Consider the following 20,307-nt stretch of genomic DNA (forward strand, 5'->3'; position numbering starts at 1 on the left):
CCAAATGTACACATACAAGGCAATTGATAGCTCTTAATGAGGTGACAGTTTATTATCAGAATGTAAATGGCTTAAGAACAAAGTTGGTTGAAGTTTGCAAAAATGCTTCAACTTCAGTATATGGTGTGATGATGTTGAGTGAAACTTCATTGAACAGCAACTTCTTGGACAGTGAACTGGGTCTGCATAGCTTTACTATTTATAGACGGGACAGATGTCTTGAACGCACTGGTAAAACCAGGAATGGTGGAGTACTTATTGCTGTTCGCTCGTCTCTAGAGTCTAAATTGCTGCCTATGGCTCATGAAGAATCTGAAGCCATCTGGGTCTCCGTTATTTTTGGTAAAGTGAGACGAATTTTGTGTTGCTTTTACACACCTCCCAATTCTAAATCCGAAGACTACCAACGTTTTTGTGAGACAACCGAGAGGGTGGCCGAAGACTATGGTGACAGCTCAATTTTGATTGCCGGTGATTTTAATCTACCAAAATTGACTTGGTGTATTGACTCTCTTGGAATGTTTAGTAGTGGTGTTATGGGGCCTGCAGAATCTTTACTAGAAACAATGCCATACCTTAACATGTATCAGATCAATAACATTCAAAATGCAAATGGGGTATATCTAGATCTAGTTTTTAGTAACAATAGTAATGATACCCTATCATGCTCAAATGATCCTTTAGTTAAATGTGATCGACATCATCCTGCATTCGTAATTTTTATAAACTTAAACAATTTTGAATCTCTTGATTATTGTGAAGAAATACACGACTTCAAGAATGCAGATTATGCAGGTCTTAACAGCTACCTTCTTGATGCGCATTGGGATAGTTTATTCAAATCTGATGTTAACGCTAATGTGGACTGTTTGTATAACGCATTGGGCAACGCTCTTACCTATTTTGTACCTATCATAAAATTAACAATAAATTCAAGTTTCCAATATGGTTCAGCGCAGAATTAAAATCAAATGTCTTGCAAAAAAGATTGGCACATGCAAAGTATAAACAGTCTAAGGCCGTTGAAGACTATGAAATCTTAGAGCAATCTGTAAAAATCAGGCCGATCAGTGCTACTCAAACTATATTGAGCAAACCCAATCTTCTATTTCCGGTGACCCTAAATATTTCTGCAAATATATAAGAGATAAGACACAAAATAACAGTATTCCATCTACTGTGAAATATTTAGATGCAGTGGGTGAAAATGGCCATGAAATAGCATCTTTATTTGAACAATATTTTTCTTCAGTCTACTCTTCTGATGAATGTGATGTTAAGGAATTTACGCAGCCTAATATTGCATGTTCTTTTGATATTAATGAAATGCATGTACAAATATCTGAAGTCTTTGAAAAGTTAACCAGTGTCAATGCTAATAAGGGCCCTGGGCCTGACTGTATTTCAGCTGTCTTCATAAAACACTGTGTTTTTGCTTTGGCACGTCCACTATGGCTGATTTATAATTTGTCTTTCAAGACAGGTAGATTTCCAATCTCATGGAAGTTAAATTATTTGACTCCTATATTTAAGAATACAGGTCAGAGGGATGATGGGAAAAACTATCGTCCTGTTTCTCTGGCTTGTCACTTTGCAAAGGTTCTTGAAAGTTTTGTCACAGATTTTTTATCAGAGAAATTTAAAAACATAATCTCAACTAAGCAGCATGGGTTTGTCAGGGGTAGGTCCATTACCACTAATTTGTTGCTTTACCAAACAGCTTTGTCGGGGGCCTTGGAGAGCGGTATGTTGGTTGATTCCATATATACTGACTTTTCAAAGGCCTTTGACACGGTTAATCATTCTCTCCTGGTTGCAAAGTTGTCACTCTATGGCATTGGTGGTTGTCTTTTGGCCTGGTTGAAGTCATATCTGTCTGGAAGAACACAGATTGTAAAGATAAATTACTTTTATTTTAGTCCTTTTCCAGTGACTTCTGGGGTTCCTCAGGGTGCCCATCTTGCCCTTTTTTTATTAATGATGTTGTTCATTGCTTTGATTATTGTAATGTGTTGCTTTTTGCTGATGATGTTAAGATTTTTAGAATTATAGACAGTAACTTGACACATCATGAACTTTGTTCTGATCTTCACAAATTTGAATTATGATGCAAGAACAATAGAATGGTCCTAAATGCTAAAAAATGCAAATATATTTAATTTACAAGGAGTTTTAGTCTACCATTTCATCAGTACCATCTAATGAGTTCACTTATTGAGAAGGTATCAGAGATACGTGTTCTTGGGGTGCTATTTGATTGCAGACTAACTTTTTAAAAAAATATTGAAAACCTGTGTAATAAGGCTTACAAAATGTTGGGTTTTATTAAGAGGCACACTTATGATTTCAGCAGTATTGATTCCATCAAACTTCTGTATTTTTCATTGGTTCGCAGTCAACTTGAGTCGAATTCATGTATATGGTGACCTTATTATGCTAAATATATAATGTGTCTAGAAAAAGTTTAACGTAAATTCATAAGATACATTGCTTACAAGCTTAATATTCCTTGTATTGATATTAATTACAGTGAAATGTATAGATTGCTGAACATTGAAAAGTTGGAGACTCGACGTAAAAACTGCGATATTGTCACAACATACAAGATTCTTAACAATGTAATACAGTCTCCTGAGTGCTTAATTTAAATGTTCCTCCTACTACAGTGCTCAGACAGACTAGATTATTCTACCTTGAACAACATCGTACACTGTATGGTGAAAACTGTGCGATAGGTAGAATGATGATTAACTCAAATAGTGTCAGTATAGATTTGTTTCATTGTTCTCTGAGTTCACTTCAACGAGTTTTAAAATCTGCTTAAGTGCAATATAATTTTATATCTTGACTTTGCTTAAAGTGTGTCTTCTTTTCTATTGCAGTTACTTTGTTTTAAACCATTGTTGTCCTTATATTAATTTAATTTTATTGATATTACCTGTTATCTGTTATTTATGCTGGATATTTAATGATAGTACTAATACTTCAAGTGCGATATAAAATCTTATTTTGTTGAATATTTTATATACTATATTTATTTTGTAAATTGGTTAATTACCGTAATATATATATGTTAGCGATAAAGAATATTCAGCACCATCAGCTATTTTTGGTGATCGTCGTCCTTGTGGCCGACTGCGACGTCGAACCACTCCGTCGCCATTCGGTTAATTTACGATCGCTGGTGGGGAATAGGCACAGAACACAAATATAGGAATATAGAATATAGAAATACACATATACAGAAAATACACAAATATAGAAATATGGAAATAGGTAGAGAAGCGGGTGCTGGAAGGAAAACAACAGTCTCCTATTCTTTGCGAGAGCGCGCGGTATCTTGCATAATCTGTATTTCTTTTATAATCCAGAGAACGAATAGAATCTAGTTTTTTTTTGTCTAAATTTTGTGTTTTTTTTAAATAAACGCTAACATATATATACTGAATATTAACAGGTTTATTGACGTTATTGACAAAGACGGGGGCAACCATCTTGGGTGGCGTGTGGCGGGAAATTTAAGCCTAATCTATTGCGCAATATTTCAAGTAATTTGCAGAATTACAAAAGTTGATGCGTTAACTGACGAGTGATGAGGTATATGTAAATAGAATTTTCATTTATTTTAAAAAACAATATGCTTATCAGTTTAGAAATACCCACATTTAATTAAAATCGTTAATTTTAAATGTTGTATCTCAGACATCCCTCATCACTTCAAGATCAAGAATTAACACATCAACTAAAATATTATTTAAATTAAATTTGATTCTCAAGACATTGCTTATTTAAGATATTTAGCTATAGATACTTACCAAGAATTATAAATTGGCACAATTATAAATAGGTATGGGAGCAAATTTTAAATTAAAAAAAAAACAAAACTAAATTGTCTTTTAAATGTTTTATTTTAAGATGAATTAAAATAAATTTAACAAAGGGTTTTTAAATGCATAAAAAAAGTTACAAGATATTCTAAATTAAATACTGCAAACTGTAAGTATGGTATTAATAAGACCTTTTATGTAAAAAATAGAATTGTTGCAGGTATAAAGCATATTTTAACTGAAAATCCTAATTTCTGGAGTTTCAGAAAAAAATACCTTTTTTTGTTTCTATAAGTGTATAAAACATTATAAGAAATATGTAACAAACATACCTAAATAAAAAATTAAACGTGTGTTAATTGTTAAGTTTGTTAATAATACAATAAAAACTACAAGATTTCTTAAAATTTTTTGGGAATGAAAGTATATACACGAATATAAAAATAAAAAAATATAATATGCTGCTAAAATAAATCATTTGTTAATTTCTGAATGTATAAAAATACATAGCAGACTATTAATTTCTGAAGGCGATGGTAAAGTTTCTAACCTAATATTGATTGGCAAAAATATCTACGCAATACGTTTTTTCTCACCTGGATGACGTAACTACAAATGGGTATAATTTCGAGTTTAGCTTGCTGATTTAAACGCACCTGTATTTTGTCAAGAAATTTAAAAAAATGCCTGGTTGCCACGAACTTAATAGATATACCTGGACTACCAATTCAATGAAAAGTAAATGACCACTACTAGGGGGCCGCCATTTTGCGTGATTGCGTCCTTTCGATGTTGGCCACTCTGACAAATTTCAGTTGTGCCAACTGTAGGGAAACAAAACAATTAAAGTTTTTGAGAGGTTATGTAATATGTTTTCATATACAAAATAAAAAGTTGCATTAAGTTAAGAATTTAAGATAGTTGCGTTGGATCTATGATTTTTCTTGTAGTTCTTTAAGAATTTCGTTAAAATTTATGAAATAAAGTAATCCTCACCTAAAATGTGACAAAGTTTGAATTAACTTGGGATAGATGCATGCACTTCAAAATATTTGTATTATTATTCTGGTAATTTGGAATCTTATAAATCCTAATAACATGAAAGTGATAATCTTCACTTAAGTTTTTGCTTGTATTTAGAGATAGATATATTGTTGTTTCCTGTTATTAGAGAATTTTAAATTAGTTTTTAAAACCTGTTTAATTTTAATTTAGGAAACAGAAACAAGTACTTTTTAGACAAGGATAATTCATCCTCAATTGAATCTATCTCTGTGTTTGTAAAATAAGGATATCATTAGCATAATGATAAGGTCCTTAGTTGTATATAATAAGAAAATAGCACAAACGTCTTCACAATCTTTCCTAATCTGTCTGGGTTGGGGTAGTTCAGTGCTAATAAAATACTTTTAAACATTTTTAGATTCATTCTAATTTATATAATGTCTGTTATAATAAATTCAAATTCAAAATATGCTTTAATGTTAAAACAAAATATGCATTGTTGTTAACAAATCTTAAGAAATACAGTTAAAACTAAAATAAAATAAAGGTGTTACAAAAATTGTTCCAGTTAGCATATACAACAAAAAATCAAGCTAAAAATAGCCAGTTATAAAAAAAGAACAGGTAAAACCATCGCCAGAGTGAAGGGTGATAAAATAAAAATAAAAAAATTACATTTGAAAGATAGGAAACCTATTTAATAATTCGTATTAAAATACTTAAGAAAAATATTCTGTGTAGCCTTTTTTTAATAAAAAAGCTTTGGTAGAGCGCCTAAATTCCAAGATGTTACTTTGGCGTATGGATAAAGGTAGATGATTGAACATTTTCTTTCCATTGTACACAACTGATTTTTTTACTTGTTCAGACCGGGGTATTAACAATCTGATATAAGAGGCATGCCGGGTATTATAACCCATATTCTCCACATTTAGTTAACCCGAGAGTATGTACCATTATGTTTTAATAATCAGGCAGACTGTTTCCAAAATAAAACTATAGTACAAAGTAAGAATTTTGTGTCAGGTCAACAATAGAGTCGATCACAGAATCTTGCAGGAGAAACTTAGAGTGTTTGGTTTCTCCAATCATATAGTTGCCTGGTTCATAAGCTTCTTGTCAGGCCGGACTCAGCAGGTTAGATTGGGTAGTGCTAGATGCAGCAATATCAATGTATGTTCTGGTATACCTCAGGGTGGACACTGCTCACCATTGCTCTTTAACATTTTCATTAATGATATAGCTACATGTTTTGAAAATAGTGCCTTTTTATTGTTTGCAGATTACCTGACATTTTATAGAGTAATCCAGACTCCCAAAGACCAAATTTTGTTAAAGAATGACCTGAATAGGCTAAATGATTGGTGTGTCAACAATATCTTATTCTTAAACATAAAGAAATGTAATTATATTAGTTTTCACAAAAGAAGTAAAAAAGTTGTAACATCATACAATATAGAGGGAAGCCCTGTTCAGTATTCTGATACATTCAAGGCTACAAGTCTATATACAGGATCTTGGCATTTATTTTGACGATCATTTAAATTTTAATATACACATAAATAATATAGTGGTTAGGTGCTCCAGGGTTCTGGGTTTTGTTCTGCGTAACTGTAGAGAGCTATCAGTCGAGACATGTAAGAGAGTGTACATGTCTTTGATGGTTTCTTTATTGGAGTATGGCTAAATGATATGGTCCCCCTATTACATGAACAGCTGTCTGGCCCTTGAAATGATTCAGAATAAGTTTTTAAGATTTTGTCTATTTAAATTAAATTTGGAAATACCGAACGATCACGTTTATGATGATGCACGGGAAGTGCTGGCTATGACAACATTGAGAGAAAGATGTATTCTTGGTGATTTAACCTTTGTATTTAAGCTTCTTAATGGTCTGATTGTATGCCCCGACCTTGTCGGTAGAATTAGCTTCAATGTCCCCTCAAGACTCTTGAGACGAAACCGATTATTTGCTTTGCCTTTTCACAGTACCAACTATGCCACTCACTCCCCTATCGAAAGAACCTTAAATATTATCAACCATGAGGATTTTGAACTTGTGGGCATGCATTGGCTTGTCTAGTTTTAGGAATCAAATTAGAGAGATTGTGTAAACTCTTCTGTTGATTTTATGTTGGTTTGCCTTAAAAACATGTTTGTATTTTAGCTATTTTAAGTTATGGTTAGGTGTAACTATTGAACTTTGTAATATTTTCTTTTTTGTAATGGGGTTGATCTCATCTATTAAATAAATAAATAAATAAGGGACGACAAGTCTCTCGAGGACCGACCCTAAATAACATCTAAGCCCTCTTTTGCAACATAAATACCTTATTTAAAGACATACTGAGAACATGATCCCCAAAAACAAATACATTATGTGTATAAATTCAAGTAATATTTTTTAGAAAAATTAAGTTAGTGTATTAAAGATAAACATTGTTTTATTTCTATTTTGTATTTGGTGATGTATATTACACTATTGTTAACTGTTTATTGCAGTGCATTAACTAATTTAGATATGTATGTAAAATAGTGTTAAAGAGTTTTATTTTATCCTGATCACTATCTGATGCTAACACCTGATCAAAAAGGTCCTATTTTCTATCAGTAATTTTTATGGTTAGGCGTCTGCTCTAGATATTGCGATTAAATAATAAAATTATGAGATTTCTTATTAAATAAAAGTTCAACTTTCCCGCTTTAATTTGGACACGCCTTTACATTATTTTGATTGGTCCAATTAGGTACGTCAAACTGTCAAGTTATTTACAACTGTTTCCGTTGCCAAGCGAGAGGACGCTAGCAGATTTGTCAGAAGAATTTCTATCAGTTTATATGCAACCACCTCTTCTATATATTTGTGTGTCAAAGGAAGAAAGTAAGGTTAAGTTAGCGGCAACAAAAACAAAACAAATATTGTTTATATTTAAAATTTTGCAATGAGTATTATTTTAGATTGTAGAACTTGCTTAGGACAATTTGCTTATAAGGATACCGTAAACATAGAAACAACAATTAACAGAGAAAATTCGATTTTACAGGCTATTGAGCAAGTGGCTTCCATTGAGGTAACCACCAATGCTTCTATTCATTATTTTCTAAAAAACTAAAAATTTTGTAGATATCTGAAACTGATACTTTCCCAAGACAAATTTGTCAAGGATGTTTTCGTTCCCTAGAATCGTGTTTAACCTTTCGCCAGCAAATTATCACTTCACACATAGAACTAAAAAAAAGGTTACAACTTGAAGTGCAGGATCCTCTGCTGGTGCCAATTAATCCTAAAGAGCTAGTGTCTCAAAATGAAAAACTGGAAATAAAAGTAGAGGAATTTCTCAATGAAAACAAACAAAATCATGATACTAAAGAACCAATTGAAATTGATGAAAATAGCAGTGATTGGAAAGATTTCAATGATGGAAATAATTCTGAAGATAGCCCATTTGATGAGGAGATAAAACCTGCTGTTGTTAAATTAAAGAGAAAAAGAAAAACAAAAAAATCTATAAGAACTAATGTTAAACATTCTGATACCTCCTCGGAAAGCTGTGACTCTGATGTACCACTGGAAGAATTAAAAAAAGAAATGAGGGCTTTAGAAAAAAAAACTGAATCCAAAATCAGGATAAAACGAGAAAATAAGGGGAACTTTGATGAACCTAGACTATGTCCAATTTGTGGTAAATTGTTTAAATCAAGACAGGTAAGAAAATATTAGACACTCAACACTCAATTTGTGGATGCACATCTTAGTTGGTACATTTCTGGGTTTAAAGGAAAATATAGAGCTTATAGGTAAACAATAATTATTTTAATATTATATATCTATTTTAAAATAACATAAATACAAATTTTGAGGATCAATCCATGATATATCTTTGTGAAGTTGATGGTTAGTTTTATTAATTGTGAGAATGTTGTGTTAATATTAAAAACAAAGGTAAGGACACAAAGTCACGGTCTCATCAAATCCATATAATTTCTTAAAAAAGCTTAAAAGCTACATGTGTTTCGCTCCTGTCGGAGCATCATCAGGCCTAAAAAATACATTAAGATATTTTTCAAAAAGAATGCTTATAAAACTCATCCTCGATCGTTCCCCTCTTATTCAAAACAAAGGTAAGGACACAAAGTCACGGTCTCATCAAATCCATATCATTTCTTAAAAAAGCCTAAAAGCTACACGTGTTTCGCTCCTGTCGGAGCATCATCAGGCCTAAAAAATACATTAAGATATTTTTCAAAAAGAATGCTTATAAAACTCATCCTCGATCGTTCCCCTCGTCACCAGTGGGGAACGATCCAGCAACCTTTAGCTTCACAGGCGCGCGTCTAACCCATAGGCCACCAAGTAACATGATAAAACATGGGTAACACTCCCAACTATACTATTAAGTGTGAATATAAGTAAACATCTTAACAATAAAAACTAAAAATATCTAAAATCGTAAAAGAAAAGACTTTTTAACACAGGTTGTTATAAATGAGGTGAGGTTCAAACGTGAAAATATCGTTCACACACACACAAGGACAGGGCTCTTCTTAGCTTTAGTTATTTTCATTTTTTCTAACAAGTCCAGTTTTTTGCCTTTTGAGCACTCATGCAAAATATCCGCTCCCTGAGTTAAAGAAAAACCATGTGAGGAGGCCAATAAATGATTTGCAAACGCCGATTTAGTTTCGATCATGTCAGTATCCCCATACCTGTCCACCAAACTTGTATGTTCCTTTATTCTGGTGGAAATTTTTCTCCCTGATTGCCCTATGTAAATGGCATTACAGTCAATACATCTTAATGAATATACCCCTGATTTTGAAAAGAAATCTGCCTTATCTATTGTACTAACTAGCTGACTTTTTAAACTGTTTGTAGTTTTAAAAGCAATTGTAAGATTTGTAGACTTAAAAAACTTTGCAAGCTGAAAAGAAATATTACCAAAAAATTACATTGATCTAAAAAGTATTGACTATTTTCATAAGATGGATTAAGTTGTAAGTAAGTTTGTATTTATTAAAGAATTTAGAATAAAGGCAATTAATTATATCAAGTGGAAAACCATTATTAAAAGCAATATATTTAATTATATTTAGTTTATCAAGAAAAGCTTCTCTAGAAAGGGGGATGTTGAAAAGGCGATAGAAAAGGGAATTAAAAGAGGAAAATTTGTAGGAATAAGGGGAGTTTGAGGAGTATTGGATGACATTGTCCGTAGTGGTGGGTTTGCGGTAGATCTCAAATTCAAGTTTGTTGGTATTTTTTGAAATAAGAACATCAAGAAAAGGTAACTTTCCATCTCTTTCTTCTTCAATGGTAAACGAGATATTTGCGTGAAGAGAGTTTATAGAAATGAGGAAATCCGCCAATTCAAGATCATTTCCATTCTATACCACAAAAATATCATCCATGTATCTCCTATATACAGTGAGAAAAGCACCAAACTTCCCATTGACAATCTTTTTTTCTCCAAGTGGTGCATAAAAATCTCACTGAGAAGAGGAGAGAGGCAAGACTCCATTGCTAGTCCAGTAACTTGTCTAAAAAACCTGTTGTTGAAAACGAAAAAATTCTGATCAAGTACTAGCTTAAGGAGTGTTAAAAGATCATCAACAATAAATCTGTCAAGAGGTGACTTAAGTAAAAGGGACCTGACTAGATCAAGGCAATCACCAGGTGGAATGCTTGGAAATAAGTTCTTAACGTCGAGAGAAATTAGTTTTGAACCCTCTGGTATGCAGATATTTTTTAATTATATGGATTTGATGAGACTGTGACTTTGTGTCCTTACCTTTGTTTTTGTTTTCGTTTGGTCTTTTAGAGAAAAATGGATGATACGTTTCTATTTGTGTTAATATTTATAAAAAAGAATAATTAATAATGACTGATGAGGTATGAAGCAAAATTTTAATGGTTTATAGTAGATAAAGGTTATTTTAGCTGTAAATTAAAATTATGATGACATTTGACACCCTGTATCTTTAAAATCGTCACTTTTTAGCAAACAAAGGTTTTTAATTTTAATTTTTTAGAATTTTAGTTCTCACATGACTACAGCTCATAGGAGCAAACCTGATAAACCAGAAAAAATTAGTTGTTTATGTCCAGATTGTGGCAGGGTGATCACCGGCTCAAGACAGGTAAAAAAGTAGATATATTCAGGGCTCATTCATTTTAATCTAATTAGGTATTAAAGACAGATATTAAAATATACAGAAAATAAGGCCATCTTGAAAATTATTATGACACTCCTTATTTAACATTTAGATTTCTATATTAAATTTATAATACTCTAAATGAATATACAAATTAATCTAGATATTACAAGTTTATAACTGTACATTAATTATTCAGCTTAAAACATAGTACCTAACTGCATTATAGGAATATCAGATAAAATCGAATCCTAGTAGCAACAAAATCTATTCCAAAAATTTACCATAAAATGTAACACAGTATGCCAAGTAACAAAACTGTTATTTTAATGTAAAAAAATGTTATTGAAATTTGCAATCCAAAAATTTCAACCATTTTAGAGGCATAAAATTTGGACTTTGGCAATTAATTAATCTTTGCCTCCCATATAAATAAAAAAAATTAAATATTACTTATTTGAGACTAAAGCAATTGAATCGTGAATTTCGAAAAGGACTCAACTCGGATTTTGATCAAATTTGACCTTTCCGCAAATTTTTCAGGTTCAATAGTAGGCCAACATTTTATGAAGGAAAAGGGCTCATATCTGATTTTGTTCTTACAAATACGAACTCGTGGTTTTAAAACAAAATTTCGAAAAGGACTCATCTCGCTGAGATGGGTCCTTTTCGTAATGCATTGCGACACGTTTAGTAAATGAAGCGAACTAAAATGGGGATTTCTTATTTTTATAAGACGTGAATTTTATTGGAGTATAGGCATCGTAAAGTTTGCTTGTTTCAGTCGCTTTACGACAGTTGCTTGGTGTACGTCAAGTTTGTCATTTGAATTAGTAAACAATCACATATTTTGGGTACTGTTTTGTTCAACGTTACTAATTTTTTTCTAAACAATGAGTGAGTCTAGTAGTTCGGACGAGGCAGATACAGGAGTAGAGAAAAAGAAGCGAGGAGTAAGAAATAGTGAAATGTATAAAAATGTAATTATCAAAAAAGCCAAAGTTAAGGGACTTGCACACACAAACTACGTGGGTAAAAATATTCCTTATAGGAAATCTGGGCCTAGTTGTAGGTAAGTGTATACCTATGTTCTATTACATAATTAAAAAATAATAGGAGATGTGGATAGAGGTAGATAAATAATGTTATTTATCTAGTAGGTAGATATTATATTCAATATATAATATATACAAAAATGGTTTTGTGAAAAATAGTTTTATCTTTGTAGGTGCATTCGAAAATGTTTCGATCTTTCTGATGATGCCAAAAAAGCAATATTGAATCGCATAAATGGTTTTAATACTAAAGATGAACAGGACATTTATATTCAAGGATTGATGGAAGCGATACTTCTAAACGTCAAGAAGATAAAATTAGTAAGCCAAAGAGTTACTCTTATAAGTATTTTATCGAAGCAGATGGAAATAGAAAAGAAGTATGTAAAGTAGCCTTTCTAAACTTGCATGGTGTTAGAGAATAAAAGAAAGAATAAACTTGCATGGAGAAGAGAATAAAGAGAATTCGACTACTAAAAATTGCAAATAAAAGCCCCCACGATATGCGAGGAAAATCTGCCGGGTCTAGAAGCAATGTAATGCCCGCAGAAACATGTGCTTTAATTCACAACTTTATCGAGTCAATTCCTGTTAAAGAAATTCACTATTCAAATAACATTGTAAAAAAATACTTATCATCTGTTTTGAATGTGACAATATTGCATGAGAGATTTTCGGCAAAATATCCAGAAAGCAAAGTAAATTATCAGTTTTTTAGAAATTATTTCAATGTAAATTTTGACTTGGCATTTGGTAGGCCACAAATTGATGTGTGCTCAAAATGTGAAGAAATTAGCGTTAAGCTGAAGAATCCCCATTTAAACGATAATGCCAAGAGGGTCGCCAGTGCGGAGCTAATCATACATAAGCGTCGGGCATCGAAGTTTTTTAATAAAGCCAAAGCTATTACAGAAAAATGTAACGAGAACGGCAGTACCATTTTCGGATTGTCTTTCGATTATATGCAACAAATTTGGGGACATAATATGAAAACGGGGAAGGCAACTTTGTATTCCTATCACGAGGGCCAAGCGTTGAAGGGACCAAACGAAGTAGCTTCGTTTTTAAATGACTTTATATGTAAAAATGTTCCTGAAAATATTACAGAATTACATTTGTTCTGCGACGGATGTCCTGAGTAAAATAAAAATAATACCATAATAAAATATCTTATCGCTTTGTCACTTACTCGAAATTTAAAAGTTTTTCTTTATTTTCCCCAAAGAGGTCATTCCTTTAATGACTGTGATAGAGATTTTGCAACCATAAAGCGTAAGATTAGAAGAGAAGATCGTTTATTTACTCACGAGCTGTATACGAATTTAATACTCAGTAGCACTAAAACAGGCAAATTTTGTGTAAAAGCGATAACTTATACCGATATCATTGATTTCAAGGCATGGTGCAAAGTACACTTTAAAGCAAAACCGTTATCAGAAAGATGCTATGGAAAAAAGTTGCTAAAGAAAACAAAGTATCTTTTCAAGTTTCAACTTTTTATGAATTTGACTTTAATCCAGAAAAGCCTGGAGAAGTTTTATGCCGCCCCTTCATTGACAGCAAAATTTATACTGAAACTTTTAGCCTTTCAAACACTAAAGGTATTTGTGCTCATCTTCCTACTGTTGAAGGCTTTCCATGCTACTCCTCAAAACTGCCAATAAATAACTTAAAAATGACTTGAAAAAGTTGAGGCAGTATATACCTGCAGAATATGAAGAATTTCACGATAGTATTTTGAGCTGGTCGACTACTGACAGAGAAGCAGGAGCTGACATCGAACAAGACTTTTAGCAGAGTTACTTTTTATTTGTTATTATTTTCCAAATAAATTAACAAAAAAAAATTTGATCTTTAAGGATTTTTTTTAGTTTTTTGTATCTTTCTTTAAAAAATAAAGTTGAAGTTTCTTTATTAACGTTCTTGTGATTATATAACCTCTCAAGTGGTGCTTAAATTTCGAAAACGGCTTATCTCGGAAAAATCTAAAGTCCATTTTCTCCATGTATACTTATTTGAAAAGAAAAAAATTTGGCAAGGTTAAGATGTCAAACAAAGGTTGTGAATATTAGGAAAATTCATATTTTCGTAGTTCAAATCTGTCAGAAGCAATTCAGTTTTTAGCTTTTCCTAGAAAATTACTACGTTTTTGCGAGATAAGCCCTTTTCGAAATTTACGATTCAATTATAAAAATGCAATACATATTTTTCAGAAAAAACAAAATATAACTAATGCGATTCATTAATCTTGTCTTTACTTGATTATAGAGATATAATTTATTATTTATTTTGCCACATCAAAATCAATTAAAAAACTCCAAAATCTTTTATGTGTTTTTCATTCAATATTTCTTATAGAAATCATATCAAATTTCTTCTTAAATAAATTCTCAATTTTTTAGATGTCAACTAATATATTGGCAAACCTCCTTATTCAAAAAAGGGCTTTTTTTTTTTCAACATAATCAGAATACCAGGTCTCGAAAAATTCATCCATTATCCCAAAGATGCTGGTCATACACTTTTATAAAAGGTAAAAACACAAAATCTACAGCATCACAGAAACATTTAATAAAATGACAAAGGTTACATGTTTCGCTCGACTAGAGCATCATCAGATCTAAATAATAATTAAGATCATGTAACCCGAAAAAAGGAAAATTCAACAAAAACTTACAACAACAATAAACAAAGCTTACAATAAAGTGGCACTATCTATATACAAAGAACTCAACTGAACAATCAAATCACCTTATACATTTCAGAAATCTAACCATCATTTGAGAGTCTAGACCTATTTAAGATTATTAAAAACTAGGTGGCCATCAAATTCAAACCTTTCATTAACACAGGACAGATCTGGGCTTTTAAAAGCTTTACTCATTCCAATGTCTCTAGCAAGTCTAGTTTTTACTTTTATTGCACTGATGAAGTATTTTTATATTTTGGCTGTCAGGAAAATTATGTTTCGAGTCGAGGAGGTGATTAGCAAAAGCCGCTCAGGGCCCTATAACACAAACACTACAATTGTTACAAGTTTACAAGTTACAATTAATTTACCGTACCTACAAGTCGTGATGAATTCAGTAACACATCAGAAACAACTACAATTGTAATTTTTTTACAATTGTAGGACTACGCGTACATATGTATAACAGACTTGTTAAAACGAGTTTAAGCTGTTTAGAATTAAAAGTTATGGGTTGTTTGTTAGTTCGTATAAGCGATACGGTGAGAAGGCTGATTTCGGTTAGTAAAAATGTCGTCTAAACAAATTATTTTCGAAGGAAAAATGCAGTTTTTGACAAAAATTAAAGAAAACAAGGAAATTCTATTTGGTGCTTTCTCAGATAGACTTAAAAAGCAAGACAAAGTCGAGAAATGGAAGGAAATAGCCAAAGTATATGCTTAGTTTCAGTAGAGAAGGATTGGACCTACGTAAGAGATACTGTCTGGCAGAATTTGAAGAAATCTGCTATGGTGAGTCTTTTGTTATTGAGCAATCAACATAATTTATTTACAAGTAATTTTGACATTAGATACTAAACCCATTATAGATAAAATATACACAATGACATAATATACTATTTCGCATTTTAGCTTAAAATAGACAACGCGAAAAAAACAGGGACTGGTGGGAAAGGCATGTTAACGGAAATAGTTAAGATGATTTTGGATATTGTTGGAAAGGAATCTCCAATTATTTGTGGACTTGGAGTCTCTGAGTCGTTCGAGGTAGCCCAGACTCAGTCAACAGAAACGCCTGTACCAAATGAGACTGTCCACCCAAGCGGACATAAATTTTATGTGTCTTTTGAAATAAAAAGTATAGCAAAATGCAAAATTTTATAACAAATCCATTTCCAATCCATCCATCTATCCATTTCTAATTTCCACTTTTCAATTGTAGGAAAGAGAAAAGTTGTCGAAAGCACGGGTGAAAGTTACGATAAAAATGAAAACCTGAAAGTACAAATTGAACATATAAACTTACAAAACTATAAAACCAAGCTGGAAATATTAAAATTAGAAAAGGACCTCGGGTTACCGTTTTCTGAATTTACCTCGCAGTTCCAAAATAACTTCCAATCAGAAAACGGCAAGACCTATTTATCTTAATAATAATTTATCTAGTACCTATAGTTTAGATATACTTAAAATCCTTCGTTAACGTTGCGCTCCAACAGGGGGATTGTCATCGATTCATAATTTTCTTCATTGTCTGATAACTCTTCACAATCGTCTACCGTAAAATCATCCGCGTCCCCATCACATTTTAAAATGTTGCATAAAGTGGCACAGCATTTGAAAACATTTGCAGCAAAAACAGGGCTCACGCGTAGGTAGTTCAAACAAGGAAATTTTTCTTTTAAAATCCCAAACGCATTTTTTATTACTCTTCTTGTTCGTTTGTGAGCTCTGTTGAAATCCTGTTGGGCTTGATTTAGTGGATTTCCATATGTTGGTGGAATCAACCATTGTTTTAGCGGATAAGCTGAGTCTCCCAGAATCACCGAATTAGGATGGGGTCTCCAACCATTTTCCATTCTTCGAAATAAATTACCTTTACGAAGTATTCTTGCGTCATGAACGCTACCGGGCCAGTTAGCACTAACATAATAAAATTTTAGGTCAGGACCACAAACAGCCATGCAATTAATTGAATGTTTACCATGGCGATCTACAAAGGCTGGCTCGTCTATAGTCGGGGCATCTATATTTATCAGTGTTCCATCGACAGCACCACATGCTTCCGGAAAACCGGCGATGCCATGAAATCTTTGAATAATATCCAATGTATTATGTGGCCATGACACGATTTCGTCAAATTTTATATCATTTACCGCAATAACAGTGTCATGTACGCATCGGCACACAGTCATTTTTGAAACTCCATGCTTATCGCAAACGCCATGATACTGACCTCCATTTCCTAGCCAATGTAGAGCAATTAATATCTTATGCTGTGGAGTCAATCCATACCACCGAATTGTGTTATTATTTAGCGCGGCTCCAATATCCCGAACAAGACTTTGACATTGCTGGCTGCTAAGACGGAACCTTTCCTTGAACTCGCCATCGCTAAGAAAATTCAAGTCTGTTCTTATGTTGAATGGGTATTCCCTGTGGGGGGCACCCTCATTGTCACTTGACCACATACCGAGAACGAAAACTAATGTTCACAGTGAGAAAGTTGATATTAAAATACTGCGTTTACCGAATATACCCACTGATATAAAGGGGTAGAACATTATTTACAATTGTGGGAAATACTTTAACACAAATATACAAGTGCTGAAGTTGTGTTACAGAATAGGTCTACATATGTAAAAAATTTTCCGTAATTACTAGAGCCGCACAGGTAATTACAAGATTGTTCTGTTACGAAAAAATTACAAGTGTAGAAAATATTTTTACAATTGTATAACTTGTAGTGGTTGTGTTACAGGGCCCTGGTGACTGTGATATCGGTATTTTTAAATTTATTATATTGGGCCTTGTGTTCACTAATCCTAGTAGAAATCTTCCTACCAGACTGTCCGACGTACACTGCGGGGCACTCTTTACACCTAATCTCATAAACTCTTAAAAAAAAATAATAATACCAGGTGTTATTTTAATTTTCGAACTTCTCCGCACAGTTTATCGGTTTTTCAACATTTATTTAGCTTTGTTAGTGCAAAACATTTAAGAAATATATTAAAACAATTTTGCTGCTTCTTTTATCCAGGACTGGCTGACAGATCTAAACTGTAATTTACTAAAAATATATTAGTACATACTAATTATTATAAAAATTGTATCCTTTAATGCATATTGTAGAATTTTGTGGCACACCGAAGATATCATCATTCAGACAAAGCCCAGGTAAAGAAAAGATTTACATGTGATCACTGTCCTAGAAAATTTTACAGGGAAAAGAATCTCATTATTCACCAGCGATTTCACAAAGGAGAGAAGGGATATGTGTGTGAACTATGTCCTGATAAATCCTATACGTATGTTAAAAAATAATTTTTGGATGAAGAAAATAGTTACTATTTAAATTTTTAGACAAATTGGTGGTCTCATACTTCATAGAAGAAAAGTTCATCTACAAACTCCCACTTGTACTTGCAACTATTGTGGCAAGCAGTTCTATGAAAAACATTACCTTGAAACTCACATAAGACAGTGGCATACAGGTAAATTTTCAGATAATATCTTCCATAACCAAATTGGAATATTTAAGATTTATTTAAACATATTTTATCAATTTTGTAGGTGAACGACCTTTTTCATGTGAAATCTGTGGAAAAGCGTTCAGTTGTAATGGAACACTTTTAAGACATAGAAAAGACAGTCATGGAGAGGTAATAAGAAATTTGGGAAAAGTTAATTGTACAACAAGTATTGCATTTTAGAAACAGCCATGTCCTAAATGTGGAAAAATGTACACAGACGGGGAGTTAAGAAAACACTTAAAAAGACACAAAATACGGGAAGAAGGCATTAAACGGAAAAAGTACACTTGTGAATACTGTGGAACTGAAATGAATTTTACTTCACGAAAACGGCATTTACTAAAGCAGCACGGAATAATGTTAAAAGGTATTCACAAAGTGTAACGTTTACTATTAAATTATTTTCTATTTTTTCAAAAATAGCTCTGCTAGTAAAAAAATTAATTTTTGTATGAAATGAAAGCTAATTTATTATTTTTAGGGAGAGGGGAACAAGCTGAAAGGATTCCCGTCGCAGATGCCATATAATTTTAACATTTTCATGATATTCAATAAGTCTGACTATATTGTAGCAATAAGTATTAATTAACTTTTTAGAAAATAGCTTTAAAAATATTTATTTTTGTATATAGATTTAGTTTAACTTTTTAATAGATTTCAGGTATCTACTTATATGTTTTGCAATAAATCTTTTGTATTGAGTATTTTTTTTTGCACAATGCCCAGTAGGGGCAGTAGGGTGCTAAAAAAAGGGATTTCAATATCTTTCCACATCCGTCTGTTTTCTGTTCTACGAAAATTATAGAACTGCACAATAATCTGTAATATTAAAATCCCAAGTCACAACGAAAATCGCACTAAAAAAACTTTAACCTGACATGCAGGGCTTTCCCCATATATTGATCATCCCTCTACGGGGGTTAGATGAAAAGTAAAAACAATGTATACAAAACTTTTGGTGTTTTACCTAACATTTTTGTCAATTTTTTTTAGAAATGTCAAATTTTGATAGATGGCCAGTTTTTTTCTTATGGAACACCTTGTTTATGACTTCGTAGTTGAAAAGGTTTGATTACTTTTTATTAAACCGTTTTGGAAATATTGGGCTCAACTTAAAAAAATTAAATAAGATCTTGGTAGGCGGTGCATTGTTATTGTGTGAGGTTTACTAGGACACAAATATTTCTAATATAAATGATATTAACTCAAAATCATCGACAAATACAAAAAATTGAACAATGAATTAAAGATAACATAAATTTCTTATTAATGGTGGTGGACGGTGGTCATATAGCAGGTATAATTATTTGGATTTAAGTTAAACAATTATTAAAAGAATGTATTTTGGTCAAAAAAGAGATATTAAATATCGCTTTATAAATATTAGTTTGGCTACCTTTAATTAAACCATTTGGGAAAAATTGGGCTCCCAACTTTTAAAAAAATAACATTAGACGAAAGTAGAATTAAAACTGAACTAAACTACTTCTTAAAGTTACCAAACAAAAACTCTAAAACCTTGATGCCCTCTTTCTCTGTTAACATATCTTTGATGTTAGGTACAAAGGTCTTAAGTCACTTTTTGACGAAATCCCGAAAAATGTTGGTCTTAAGTCAAAATTTTTTGCTCGTTCTGGTGATATTAGAGACTTAAGTCGTACCGCTTTTATTTAGGCCCCTGGTAATAGAGTCTTAAGTTTACATAAGACCTTCGTACCAAAACATTGTAAAAGGAAAGTAGTGTCATAATGATTTAAGTCCTTTATATCAAAACGTTATTTTTAAATTTAAAATTGCATTGCTGACTTAAGACTTTCGTATCAATTTATCATTTTTATGTATGTGGAATTTACACGTGGTCAGAAGTTTGTGTAGTCGTTGTTTGTTTATCGTAGAAAATCGTTGAGTTAACTTGAGTGCAAGAAGTAAACTTATTTTGCAATTGGCAAGAAAATGTGAAGAAACAGGTAAATATCATTGTTATAATTTTTAAAATTGTCTTATGTTTATTATTAGTAAAGTATTTTAATACGACATAACATA

The 20,307-nt window shown here is 32.0% G+C and overlaps 1 protein-coding gene across 1 annotated transcript; it reads left to right on the forward strand.

The window, feature by feature from the left end:
- The first annotated feature begins 7,684 nt into the window (after nt 1–7,684).
- On the forward strand, nt 7,685–18,966 carry LOC126741722 (zinc finger protein 260-like). Its single transcript, XM_050448268.1, has 8 exons — nt 7,685–7,903; nt 7,957–8,538; nt 10,863–10,970; nt 17,864–18,039; nt 18,095–18,225; nt 18,305–18,393; nt 18,445–18,631; nt 18,746–18,966. The coding sequence occupies exons 1-8, from the start codon at nt 7,775–7,777 to the stop codon at nt 18,790–18,792; spliced, it is 1,449 nt and encodes a 482-aa protein (XP_050304225.1). The 5' UTR covers nt 7,685–7,774; the 3' UTR covers nt 18,793–18,966.
- Nucleotides 18,967–20,307: the final 1,341 nt, after the last annotated feature.

This window comes from Anthonomus grandis, chromosome 1 (genome assembly GCF_022605725.1).
Source record: "Anthonomus grandis grandis chromosome 1, icAntGran1.3, whole genome shotgun sequence".
NCBI lineage: Eukaryota > Metazoa > Arthropoda > Insecta > Coleoptera > Curculionidae > Anthonomus > Anthonomus grandis.